The sequence below is a fragment of the Phodopus roborovskii genome, unplaced genomic scaffold (assembly GCF_943737965.1).
Source record: "Phodopus roborovskii unplaced genomic scaffold, PHOROB, whole genome shotgun sequence".
In the NCBI taxonomy this organism is placed as follows: domain Eukaryota; kingdom Metazoa; phylum Chordata; class Mammalia; order Rodentia; family Cricetidae; genus Phodopus; species Phodopus roborovskii.
Genome location: NW_026126482.1, coordinates 12695268 through 12708989, shown reverse-complemented (window position 1 = coordinate 12708989; position 13722 = coordinate 12695268). Strand labels below are relative to the sequence as shown.

The 13722-nt window shown below is 46.5% G+C and overlaps 1 protein-coding gene across 1 annotated transcript in view; it reads left to right on the top strand.

Annotated features, from left to right (window-relative positions):
• Ippk (inositol-pentakisphosphate 2-kinase) overlaps window positions 1–13722 on the top strand; it is a 41697-nt gene that overhangs the window by 15976 nt on the left and 11999 nt on the right. The window contains exons 7-11 of the mRNA XM_051194306.1: window positions 4574–4632; window positions 5916–5988; window positions 8904–9177; window positions 11012–11162; window positions 11883–11985. Of these exons, the coding sequence (XP_051050263.1) occupies window positions 4574–4632; window positions 5916–5988; window positions 8904–9177; window positions 11012–11162; window positions 11883–11985 (660 nt within the window). The remainder of the gene's footprint in view (window positions 1–4573; window positions 4633–5915; window positions 5989–8903; window positions 9178–11011; window positions 11163–11882; window positions 11986–13722) is intronic.

The following is a 13722-nucleotide window of genomic DNA, read 5'->3' as shown; positions in this document are numbered from 1 at the left end:
TTTTTTTTTTTTTTTTTGGTTTTTCGAGACAGGGTCTGTGGCTTTGGAGGCTGTCCTGGAACTAGCTCTTGTAGACCAGGCTGGTCTCGAATTTACAGAGATCTGCCTGTCTCTGCCTCCCGAGTGCTGGGATTAAAGGCATGCGCTACCACTGTCCGGCTCCCTCTCTTGCTTTTTAAAGACAGGGTCTTGTAAGGAGTAGGTTTTTCATCCCGCTGCTGGTCTTGTCCCCGCCGCCGCACCAGCCCTAATTAATACACCGAGACTCTGTATTTGATATAATGCTGTTGGCCAGATACTAGTTTCTTATTGGCTAGCTCTGTCTTAAGTATTAACCCATTTCTGCTAATCTATGTATTTCCACGTGGTCTCTCTTAACCTCGGAGAGCCAGCTGGCGTCCAGCTCTCTCCTGACTCTCCATCTTGACTCCTCCTTACTACTTCCTCTTTCCTCCTTTCTCCTAGTCCCTCCTATCTTCCTTTCCTATTGGCCAACAGTGTTTTATTCATTAACCAGTATGAGAAACATATTTACAGAATGACATCTCCCATCAGGGTCTCATACAGCTCAGGTTGGCCTTGAACCTGTAGGTGACGATGACCTCCACCTCCTGGGAGTGTAAGCATATTCAACACCCAGTGAACAGTCACAGCTTCTCTCTTCTTTACTCAGTAGAGCTACTGAAGCCTTCTAGTTAGTCTTCACTTAAGTTATGCTTTTCAACTACATATTTAGTTATTACATGTATTTTTATTATTTTAAATAATGTGTATGCTTATATCTGTGTGTGGATATGTATGAGGTGTGCAGACACAGGCAAAACACCTATACACATAAATTATTTTTTCAAAAGGAAAATCTTTAAAAATTTGTTCTTTGAGTTGGGCAGTGGTAGTTTGAGCCTTTAATCCCAGCACTCCAGAGGCAGAGGCAGGCGGATCTCAGTGAGTTTGAGGCCAGTCTGGTCTACAAAGAGTTCCAGAATAGCCAAGATTACTCAGAAAAATCATCTCAAAAAAAAAAAAAAGTTCCTTTGTTCTTTAATAACTTCATATATAAATATTTCATATATTCTGTTCATACCACCCCCACCCCCTATCTCTTATCTGCAGCCCCTTTTAATTGTTACTGTTTTAAATTAATCTGTTATTTGTATATGTGTGTATACATATGGTGTGTATGTGTATACAACCTGAGTGAGGAAGTAAAGGACCACGTTCAGGAGTCACTTCTCTGCCCTGTGAGGCAGGGTTCTGTCATGTTATTATTGCTTATTCCAGTCAAGCTGGATTGCAAGCTTCCAGAAGATTCTGTCTGTGTCTTCCATCTTGCTGCAAGATTTTGTGTGTGTGTGTGTGCGCGTGCGCGCGCGTGCGCGCACGTGTATGTGCATGCATGCTTAATCTTAGCAGGGTGTGGACAGTTTTGGGTTACCTTTCTCTTCCATGGAGCCTCAGATGAGCTCAAGAGAGTGCTTAGGGCCTTCTCTTCAAAGTCTGTTGATGGTTTTCTAGATTCCCGGATGTGTTGAATTTACAAAGCCTCCATGCACACCCTCACTCCTCAGCTTTTCCTTTCTCAGTTTTAGGTCGCATTTGCTTGCCCCAGTGTTATTCACTGTGTAAGGAAGCCATGAAGGTAAACGACAGCCTCTAGATTTTTTTGACAAATGCCCCAGAAAAGGTGTCTGCAGTTGGTGAGCTCCCAACCGGGTCAGTAAAGACACCGTGCAAGTGCAGCCTTCCTGGGACTGAGAGGCAGGGCAGGTAATGGCAGTGCCCTGGGCTAAGGCTGTGGATGTGCCTGCCCTGTTCTGTGTTCTCCATGGAGGCTCCTGGTTTGCACTGTATGTTTAACAGTCTCATGTTTGTGTGTTGTTACCCTAGAATATATGTGCACGCACACACACACACACACACACACACACACACACAGAGAGAGAGAGAGAGAGAGAGAGAGAGAGAGAGAGAGAGAGAGAGAGAGTTACTCTAGAACAGTCTGGAAAGACAACCAAACCAATAACATGAATCAACAGAGAAGGAGGGCACTCCAACTATCTGTTATAAGTGGTCATTTGTTTCATAATTTTAAGATTCATACTTATTAAACAACCTATCATATAAGCTGGGCATAGTAGTACATGTAAAAACTAGCAAAATTTGCCAGAATAATACATTTTGAAACCTCAGATAATGTCTAAAGATCTTTAAAGATATGGGGAACATTTACTCAAGAAAACCAGCTCAGAAACCAAGCGGTGGTAGCACACACCTTTAATCCTAGCACTCAGGAGGCAGAGGAGGGTATCTCTGTGAGTTTGAGGCCAGCCTAGTCTACTGCATGAATTCCAGGGTAGCCTCCAAAGCTATAGAGAAACCCTACTTCGAAAAACCAAGATAGATAAATAGGCAGGCAGGCGGGCAGATAAAATAAAAAATAAAAGATAACCAGCTCAGGAAGTGGAGAGAAGGCTTGGTGTTTAAGAGCACTGGTTGCTCTTACAAAGACCTCATGTTCCATTCCCACAATAAACATGGGTGCTTATAACTGTTATTCCAGTTCCAGGGTTCTGACACCCCCTTTCTCATTTCTGTGGCATCAGGCATAGAGTATATGCACACATGCAAGCAAAACTCTCGTACATAAAATAAAAATCCATCTAAAAAAGAAAGAAAATCAGCTAAATCTAAATAAATAAGAACAGGGAGCTTGACACTTTTTAAATCTCATTGTGTACCCTGTGGAACTCTCTATTTAGACCAGGCTAGCCTTGAACTCACAGAAATCTGCTTACCTCTGCATCTCAGATACTAGGATTAAAGGCATGCAACACCACGTCCAGTTTCTATTTGACATTTTAAATGTCCTATTCTCATCCCTCTGTCTATCATAAAACACCATGACCACAACTGATATAGGAAGAAATGGGGTTATTTCATCTTATACTTCAGGTCTATCACTGAGGGAAATCAGGGCAAGAACTCAAGTAGGGAATGATCCAGAAGGCATGAACTGAAGCAGAAGCCATTGAGGAGTGTTGCTTATTGGCTTGCTAACCATGATTTGCTCAACCTGCTTATAAAACCCAGGACCACCCATCCAGAGGTGACACTTTGTGTGGGATAACACTGCCTCCTATGGAACTGGCCTTCCCACATCAGTCATTAATCAAGAAAATGTTGCACAGGCTTAGTCACAGGTTAATCTGGTAGGAACATGTTACGAGTAGTTTTCCTGTCAGCCCCAAAATAACACACAGAGACATTGTATTAGATATAAAGCTGTTGGCCTGTTACTAGCATTTCTTATTGACTAGCTCTGTCTTATTAACTCAATTCTATCAATGTAAGTATTTCCACGTCGTCTTATCTTACCGGAGACAGGGTCTGGACCTCTTAAGTCTCTACATCTTGAATCTCTATCTCTACTACCTCTCCCAAAGTCCTCCTTGTCTCCTAGTCCTGCCTATCTTGCCTTCCTATTGGCCAACAGGGCTTTATTCTTTAACCATTAAGAGAAACATATATACAGAATGACATCTCCCATCATCTCCTCTTTCCTGTCTAAATAAAAAGAAGGGTTTTAACTTTAATGTAGTAAAATATATAACAAAACAGTTATCAAATAAGAACTATTGTTAACAATACGCATACAATCAAGCAGTGGTGCCTCGTCCCATGTCTTGTGTTGTCGGAGCATGCAGACATGCTGACAAGACACAGAAGGATTGTGTTATTTGTACGACTTCTGCCCAGTGCTCCCTCCACATTAAAGTGATCTTTGGGGATTTTGTGTTGCATGTTTTTTTTTTTCTCAGAATGTGTTTGGATAAATGTGTGCACATGTAAGTAAACCTTTAAAGCAAACATGACATCACATTATAGGTGTTCTGCCAATTGAATGAATATTCTGCCAGGTCAAGGCTGCTGCTCATCTTAGATTATGCTGTTTTGTGAGTTTTATTTGTAGTCACAGACAAAATGTTTGATACTATCATATTGGTGTTTTAGTCCATCCATCTTTTGAAGTGGCTGCCTTCGTACACTCATTCATTGTATTCGGGTCCTGCCAAGTGAATAGCTCTCTTTCCTCCTGCAGTAAACATCCTAATACCTGCAGCAAATGCTGTGTCCTATCCCTGGTGCCTCTTTGCTCTGTGTAGTTATTTTAGATTAGAGTTGCTAATTTAGGGATGTATGCATTTTAAATTTTGGTGGTTACAATAAAGGGTTGTGCCAAGTTGTCCTTCATCTGGCAATGTAAGATTGCATGTTCAGTGTCCTTCTCCTTGCTGTTAGCAGCTTAGAGACTCGCTGTTCTCACCACCAATCCTTCACATGCCTGCTGCTTTCTTCCTGCTCACAGGAGGGCTGAGCTGGAAGTGATTGAGACTGAGGGGTAGCTGGAATTTCTTAGGGTGAGGGGTTAATTGAGCTCCTTCCTACTCAGGGATGTACCCCTGAGACCTTTCCCAGGTCAAGGCTGCTGCTTGTCTTAGATTATGCTGTTTTGTGAGTTTTATTTGTAGTCACAGACAAAATGTTTGATACTATCATATTGGTGTTTTACCAGGTAGCAACTGGAAAGTGGAAGAAAATAAGTAAATACTGTCCCCTTGACCTCTACTCAGGGTAAGAGCCACTTCTCATTTGTTGCCTTGGTTGGGTGGTGCCTGCTAAGGGATAGCCTGCGGGGTAGCAGTTTGGAGGGTTATTTTGTGAGGTGTTGATGGTATGTATGTGAGCAAGGAGGTAGGGATTAGAGGTGTGTTCTATGAAGTGGACTTGGCATCTTCTATGAGGGAGGACCTGGGGGCCATGAGGTGAGGTGAGGAGGATGGGTATTTTGTATTGTGGAGAGACTAGGGTGTATTCTGTAAGGTGGATGTGAGTATTATCTGAAGTGGGATATGTTCTGTGAGGTGGGAGTGTTCGTGAGGTCTGAAATATCTAAGAAGTTCTGTGAACTTGTAAACGTATGGGGTTCGGGGAGGTGGGGAATGGGAAGTATTCTGTGAGGTGGAGATGGGGCCCTTGCTCTGTCTGAAGGGCTTTTTGCCCATTCTAGAAAACAAAATGTTGCTGTTTTTGCTGTGGGAATGTCAGGTTGTCAGTGCATTAAGGGAGGATCACGATTGATTTGCCTGTGCACCCAAGGGAGCATGTTATGAAGAAAACAATAATATGGGGGGCAGGCTCTATTGAGAATTCATAACTTGTCAACCCTGAGTCAGGAGCTGTCCTTGGAATGCTCATAGTGCAGGCTTTCCAGAGCTGTCTGTGGTGCCAGTGCTGACTTGTCTGTCCTTGGCACATGGTCTGCACTCCTTGTTTGGGGTGGGTTTGCCTCCCTGGGAGCCCTGTAGATTCCATGTGGGGGTAAGAAAGGGGCTATGTTCAGGGATACTGGTGGAGATACCTGGGTAAGGTAAGGCCTGGAACATGGGTGGCAATGAGGAAGAGACTACAGGTGCCAGTTGCTTATGAGTAGGGCAGAGGGCAGGAGGGGCCCAGTCCCACAGCTCCCCAAGGTGGAGGGAGGGTGAAAGGTTCCACATTCCTGCTGTCTTAAGCTTCCTGCCCTTCCCAGGGTCTGTCACAGCATCTGATGATGACTAAGTGCCCCGAGTGCTTGCTTCAGCCTCTGGAAGCTGCAGCTGAGGAGCAAGAAGGATGAGACGGAGCTAGATGGGCTCTGGGTGACTGGTGTGCCTTGGCCTTCTGTTCCCCCTATATCTGCAGGACTCCTCATGGCTGCCTCTGGGCCATAGACCCAGCTCCCCTGATGTGCTTAGGGCTACAGTTACTGGATGAAGGTAGCTCTAGGTCCCAGCAGTCTGGAGCTGTGTGTATGGATATGTGTGGAGACAAGCCCGGCCCACTGCCTTCAAATCCTTTCTGCTTTGTCCTTCCAGAAACAAGCAGCGCATGCACTTTGCCTTGAAGAGTCTGCTGCAGGAGGCGCAGAACAATCTGAGGATATTTAAGGTGAGAGCTCTCCATTCCATGGTGGCTCCCTGGCCACAGGTTCTGTGAGCAAATACATTGGGGTGTGCAGGCTGGTTTGCCTCAGACCAGCTCTCTGTGCCTTGTCATTCCAGGAGGAGGGGACAAGGCAGGGTTAGCCTTGGCAGGAAGTGGCGGCTGTGGTCATGCTGGGAATGTATCTCTAGAGTCCCCTTTGCTATTGTCCTAGTGGGCAGCAAGCTGGACTTGAGGTAGCATGTGGATTGGATGAAGGAGCAGGACTGAGAATGGGCTTCTCAAAGCCTGTGTGTTGCTTGGTCTAGGAAAATGACTGCTGAGCTAGAGGTGCTGTCCTGTCTTGCTGCTGTATGGCTGGTGGCTTCATGAAGAGGGTGGGATGAGGGCTGGTGTTCACCAGATCTAACAGAAGAATTTCCTTGACCTGGAGGCTGGTCAGAATAATCAGCATCCTTTCTTGGTCGTGTCCATACCCCAGATCCAGAAAAAAAAAAAAAAAAAAAAAAGGAAGACAGCTTTGTATGGAGATAGGACAGCCTTGGGGTCAGTTCTCTTTCCACAGTGGGTTCTGGGGATCGAATTAAGGCTGCCACTGAGTGACCTCTTTCCCCTAATTTTTTCACTCTGTTTAAGAGATTGGGAGGGCTGGAGAGATGGCTCAGAGGTTAAGAGAGCACTGACTGCTCTTCCAGAGGTCCTGGTTCAATTCCCAGCAACCATAGGGTGGCTCACAGCCATCTGTAATGAGATCTGGTGTCCTCTTCTAGTGTGCAGGCATACATGCAGACAGAACACTGTATACATAATAAATAAATCCATCTTGAGAGAGAATGGGGGGTGGAAATTAGGAGCCATGCATGGTGGCACAGGCCTTTAATACCAGCCCTCAGGAGGCAGAGGCAGGAAGATCTCTGAGTTTGGGGCCAGCTTGATCTACAAAGCTAGTTCCAGGGCAACACAGAGAAACCCTGTCTGGAAAAACCACAAGAGATTAGAAACCTGGCATTTAAATCCTGGAGATAAATCCCTTTAACTTTGGAGCCCATTTCTGAATCTGTCAGACCTTATTTAGGTATCTGGTCTGCTGCTTCTGTAAAAATCAGCGTGGAAGAAGCTAGAGATTAGCCAGCACTAGAGATGGCTTAAGGAAAGTGATCTGTGATGGCTTTTAAAATATTTTAAAAACTTTTTTGTTTTGTTTTGTTTTTTTTCTGGACAGGGTTTCTCTGTGTAGTCCTTGCTGTCCTGGAACTCCCTCTGTAGATCAGGCTGGCCTTGAACTCACAGAGATCCATCCACCTGCCTCTGTCTCCCAAGTACTGGGATTAAAAGTGCGTCACCGATGCCTTGCTTAAAATGAAAAATGAAAAAAAAAAATCTCTTTTACTTTGTGTGTGTGTGGAGGTCACAGGACAACTGACAGTCCTATCTTTCCATCATGTGGTCCTTGGCTTGATGGCAAGCACCCTCACGCACTGAGTCATCTTGTTGGCTTGGTAATGCTTTGTAAAGTGGCAGATAGCAGGCAGTGAGTTCAGTGGTGAGCACTGGCAGCTCTCGGTCTCACTGGTTCTGATGCTGTACTTGTACATTCGCTGCTCACTCACATTCTGCAAACAAGCAAAGCAGAAAATTCCCAAAGCTCTGATGGTGTGGTCAGTGATCCCATATTGGGTACTTGTGGCAAGAGACAGTGTTGGGTTCAAGGAGCGTGGACTTTTTTTTATAGAGTTATTACCTAGGTTGTGGCTCTGCTAGATGCCCCAGGAGATCCTTGAAGGGTCACATTTGTATGTGCAAACTCTATCTCTGGGTTTCACATTTACAATGTCCCTCAAGTCTAGACCCTTAATGCTGGGGTGAGGCCTTGCTACGAGGACTCCCTTGGCCACTTTTGGGCCTGGAGGAGGGGCCATCTTCACCATGGGCATGAATGGTTCTACTCTGGATGTCAGTTGACTAACTCGGCTCCACTGTGTTCACCCTCTTCCGCCTGACTCGCATGGTGAGCAATGCCTTAGTTTGTCCCTTCGATGGCACCTACACAGGAACCTCTAGAGAGGACCCCCAGGATCCACTGAGGAGAAACTACCCATACCTCTCAAGGACAGAGACTGTTCTCTTGGCTGTTATTGCTCTCCTGAGACCTTAGCTTCACACTCCCACACATTGTTAGTGTCTTAGAGGGTCAGCTTAGCTGCTGCTTTCTGAAGGCGTTTCCACTCTGGGGAAACTGATGTCTTTGGTAAAGAGCCTTACAGGTGCTGTGTTATGTCTGCTCGGACTGCATGTGGACAAGTTGCCAATGGTAAGGGTCTGGAGGGAGCTCTGAGGGTCCACCATGTGGTTTAAATATGAAGGCATATAGTTCAGAGAGTTGTGAGATGCTCCTGGTGTCCACAGCTCAGGCTCTTAATCACAACCCCATTGTTAGCAGTGGGCAGCATGTGTCCTTGCTTGAGCGCTGGGAATGACTAAGTCTGGATGCTGTGTTGTAAGGAGCATCTTTTTGGGGTTCTATGAAGAAGGTCAACAGTGTTAAGACAGGAATGGTTCCCTGTCAGTGATCTGGTCACTTCTCTTACCACAGGACTCGGCTCTGAGGCTTCCACACACTCTGGGGTCTGTAGGACTGCTTGGGCCTTCAAGAAACTGGTGATTTGTGGACGCCTGTGGCTTTATGCTCAGTATTTGCTGCAGACATACATGCTATGCGATCGCTGTCTGAGGGGTCAGTCCAGGGTGCTGGCCTGAAGCTTTGGAACCTTTCTTCTTTTGACTCATGCTTAGTGACCCAGCACAGAGAGTAGGGTTCTTCAGAGGAGCCTGTGTGCAGCAGTCCTGATTAGGCCTGCCCCTGCTTCTGTTTTTTGTCAGCTTGTGTGATCCATCTCCCTTTCTTCTTTTCCTGCCTAAAGAATGGCGAGCTGATCTACGGTTGCGGTGATGCCCTGAGCCCTGTGGCTGACTTGAAAGAGCTTGCGCACCACCTGAAGCCCTTCTTCTTCCCTTCCAATGGCCTGGCCAGTGGGCCTCACTGCACGAGGGCTGTGATCCGGGAGCTGGTGCATGTTATCACCAGGGTGCTGCTGAGCAGCTCAGACAAAGGCCGAGCAGGTGCCCTGAGGCTTGGGCTCCAGGGCCCACGGGTCTGTGAAGCCAGCCCATTCAGCAGGAACCTACATCACCAAGGTAGGGCCTGGCCTTCCCCAGGTGCATTGAGACTATCCCTCCCCATAAGTAGTCAGGGTGGCACCTACAAAGTGACCTTTGTATCCCTGCCTGGCTTCCTGACACCTCTGGGGTTGCTGTCTAGTTCTGTCATGGTTCTACAGAATGAGGCTTAGCTAACTCAGGGTTGACACTTACTTTTCACCTTGAGCTGGGCTTATAAGCTGCTTGACATTCTTGGACTATGTGGTTTCTAGAAATACTGCTTGTCTGTTGTGTGTTCTCTGCAGTGAGTCATTGCTTTCAAATGTACTTTTCCCTTTTGATCATCATCTTGACTTTGGATGACTTCTGTTTGTAAGACAAGAACTGAGACCAGGAGCCCTTTGTTGTGGAGCTAAGCGCTGTGGAGTGAGGACAGGTTTACAGGGTCCCTGGCTCCAGGTTGCCATCCTGGTAAATAGTAGTGGGGGTGGATCAGCCATGTCATGGCAGTGTTGTGATGCCCCATGAGTCAGGTCAGGTGGGACAGTGGCCTGTGTCCTTCAGGAATTCCACAGGCCTAGACTTATTGTCGCTGCCCCGTGCTTTTTTTTTTTTTTTTTTTTTTTTTTTTTTGAATCAGGGTTTCTCGTGTAATAGCCTTAGCTGCCCTAGAACTCTCTCTGTAGACCATGCTGGCCTCGAACTCACAGAGATCCGTCTCTGCCTCTGCCCCCCAAGTACTGGTATTAATGCCAACAATTTTTTAAATGATTTTTTTTTCAAAACTACAAGTGAATGTTTTGGGATTTGTTTTTGTTATGAAAGTGGTTCCTTATTGTTGAAACTAAACCTATAATCTGGGTGCATCACTGTGGAATGTTTTTGGAAGGACACAGATCAGATAGCTGCTGGCTGGCACTCAGGTGATCTGGGGACACCTGAAGCTTCACTAACAGACCTTCCTGACACTGAGGTGCAAACAGGCCTAACTCATCGGTGAGCAATTTAAAACAATGAAGTCATACTCAAGTTTTCTTGTAATCCAGTGTTTTTCTTAAATAGCATAAATCTATCGGCACATGTAGGTTTTTATCTTTTAGCTGCCATGCCTGGGCTAGGCATTCACTGTATGGGTATCCTGCTATCTTGATACAGGGCATCTGTTGTGTAGCAGAGGGCATCTTGGTGGAGACCTGAATAGACATTGTTCCCTCCCGTCTTTGCCTTTAGTCAGTTCTTTTCTGAAACAGTGATGTCAGGCCCCAGCTGAGATGACACTGTACATATCATTGTGAGAGAGCCCAAGTGAAGGATGGAAGGAACTTTCTTTTCTCATTTGTCCCAGTGAGGACAGGACCTTGCCAGTGGCCTTAACCACTGTCCATCACTCTGCATGTGTAGTTTGTATTGTGATAGCCAGACCTGGTCCTTCTTGATGTGGGCTTAATGATTTTGACTCTGGAAACCGGTCCCAGTTGGTCTCGAAGGTTCAAGGATGTTGGTATGATTGATCTTTTGCAGTTCTGGGCCTTATTTCATGTGAATGATTATCTTTAGGCTTACATATAAAGTGACTTCTAGAGCAGGGGATGGAGTTAAAGGATATTCTGGGGAGGTGTTTGGACAGCACAGGCCCAAAGGGAGGCACAGTCTCTATCATTTTTGTGCATAGAGCCACTGGGCACTTAGGGTGGTCTGTGCTGTCAACCTTGTAACTTTATGAGGTGTGTAGCATCTGCCTGTAGTGCTGGGCTGAGGCCAGGTGGGTAAGCTCAGGGGGAGCTCTGCTATCTGTGCGGCCTGTGTCTCCCTCCACAGTCTTAAGGTTTGATAATGAACTGCTCTCGTTCTCCCCTGATGTTCTTGGTAGGAAAAAACACCCCAGAGCACTCGGGGTTACCGAAGGGCTGTCTTCTGTACAAAACCCTCCAGGTGCAGATGTTGGACCAGCTGGACATTGAAGGCCTCTACCCTCTATACAACCGGGTTGAGCGCTACCTGGAGGAGTTTCCTGAGGAGAGGTGAGGCTGGCACCAGAGGAAGCCATGAGGCTTGGCTGGTGAAGGTTGCCTGAACTCTAGAACAGAATGAACCTCCCAGAGCCTGATTCCAGGAGGTCCTTACAACCAACTCTCTGCCTAGGAAGTTGTGTGTGTGTGTGTGTGTGTGTGTGTGTGTGTGTGTGTGAGTGTGAGTGTGATGTGTGTGTGGCAGGGGTGGGGTGGAGTGCCAGGGTCCATAGGAGATTGTTGGTCTCTCACTAAGACACTTGTAGAAATTAAGCATATATGAATGTGATCATTCAAAAAAATCCTGTGTCAGGATCTGGCCTGCAGAGGGCAGTGTTATCCCACAGGTTGCTCTTAGAACCCTGGCTTGGCAGTGCCTGAGCTTTTCTGACTACCACATTTAGGGCCCTGGCCTGCATTGTGTGTCCCCAGGTCCACACCTGTAGTGTCTGATAGACAGGATGGTCTTTGTATCTCATTGGCTTTTGCCTAAGGGTGTGTATGTGGACTAAGCCTCCACCTCCCTGAGCCCTGGGGGTTGTTGAAGGTCTTGATGGTAGAATCAGGCTTAATGAGAGAACACAGTAGATCTCTTAGCTGGCTTTTGACAGGAAGCATGTGCTCACTAGACTGTGCTGTGTGATACAGAGTGATTAGTGAGTAAAAGTCTCCAGGACCTCTTCACCCTGTTTATTTGGTCTTGGTGGTTTTTTTTAATCCCCCCCCCCCCAGGAAAACATTACAGATAGATGGGCCTTATGATGAAGTATTCTACCAGAAGCTGCTTGATTTGTCTACCGAGGATGATGGGACAGTGGCCTTTGCATTAAGGAAGGTGAGTAGACCATTGAGAAGCACTGTGTATTCCTGAGGTCTCAGCCCTCAGGGTTTTCCTACCCCTCCCTTCCCCGGCAGCCACAGCCCAGACTTCAGAGATTTGAAGCAGAGAGGCTGCAGCGTTTTTCCGATGGGCTGGGGCAGCAGATGGAAATGCAGGGTCTGAGGGATTTTTCTTGGCTCTGCCTTCCCTGACTGTCACAGACCAGAGGCAGGCCCTAGTGCTTGGTGGTCCTGGGCCACACCCTTGGGATCCTGATGACTGTCTTCCCTGGTAAAGAGCTAATGCTGTATCTGTCTGAGGCTTGAGAGAGTCTTACAGAACTGAGGCCACAGAGGTTGAGGTGCAGGGTAGAGTTTCCTTAGGCTGGGGGAACTCCACAGCAGAAGCAGCATGAGCAGCTGTGAGTACCTGGAGGGAGGAAGAAACAGCAGAGTGCCCTCCCCATTCTAGAGGAGACCTCTGAATGAGCGTAGATTACTTTTAAACTTTCTTAATTCTCAGGTAAGTGTAGTCTTACAGCCATCACACAGCTTCCTAGAACTGGCTGAAAGAAATCCATTGGGAACATACATAGTGCTTGTGCCTAGGTACTGACCCTGAGGTGGGCTGCTGATAGTCTACTTTTCATGTCAGATGTTCTCATTACATGCCCTCATGGATACTTACCCAAAGGAATGAGGGCTCACCTTACACTGTACAAAAGAACTGTAGCAGCCGGTGTTTGCAGTACATGACTCTACTAGGTTGGAAAATATTGGTGTGGCTACATTTGCAGCTCCACTGCATTTGGTGCATGGATGGACCAGGGGAACGCTTCATGAAGTTCAGAGTCCCTGTGGTGGGGGCTGCAGAGTCCACAGGTGTGTGTGGACTTGGAGAATCTGATAGGTTATATCAAGGCCATGCTCACTTCTCATCATTTTGCTGTAGCTTTCAAGATATTACTGTTGATGGAAACTGGGCAGAGAGCTTGAGGGCTCAGGGTTAGAACATGGAGCTGTGTGCTTGCAATCATCTTTCTCTCTTCATTAAATAATGTTTTAAAAATGTATTTGGTGGATGGGTGTGTGCCATGGTAAGAGTGCAGAGGTCATGTTCAGCTCTATTTTTGTTAATACCATGATGGTTCTTGGGGTTGAACTCAGGTTGTCAGGTTTTGCAGCAAGTGCTTTTTACCCCGAGATGTCCCATCAGCCCTCTTTTTCTGTTTTTGAGTCAGTGTTTCACTGTGTAGCCGGGGTACTGCTAGCTAGGCCTCAGTCCTCTGAGTATACCACATGCAACTGCTCCATTTCTCTTTTAGGGATGGATATAGGTTCAGGTAGTTGAAACTGGAGACGGTGCAAATAAAGCTGAAACTGAGGAGTAGTGAGCCGAAGGTAACCTAGTGCAAAAGCTCTTCTGCTTTATTAGCCCTGCTCTTGTAGCTCAGGAATATCCATCAACAGGGTACAAATGAGAGGGAGTATGTTGTGTCTTGGGAAAAATTATCCCAGAAACAGGGGAAAGGGTGAGGTGAGGCTTCCCATCAGTGTGCTGACTTGTATGTTCCATTATTTAGTAGCTTTAGCCTTTCTTCGCTCCACTGGTTTGGAAGCTAGCATCTGTATTCTTTCCATGATGGTGGGTCCAATTCACCATCCCTATTTAAAGTGTAAAGCTACTCGATTGTTTGTGGCTCCACATGATACAGGACTGGGGGTACTTTAATTAGTTGTTTTTCCCAGTGTG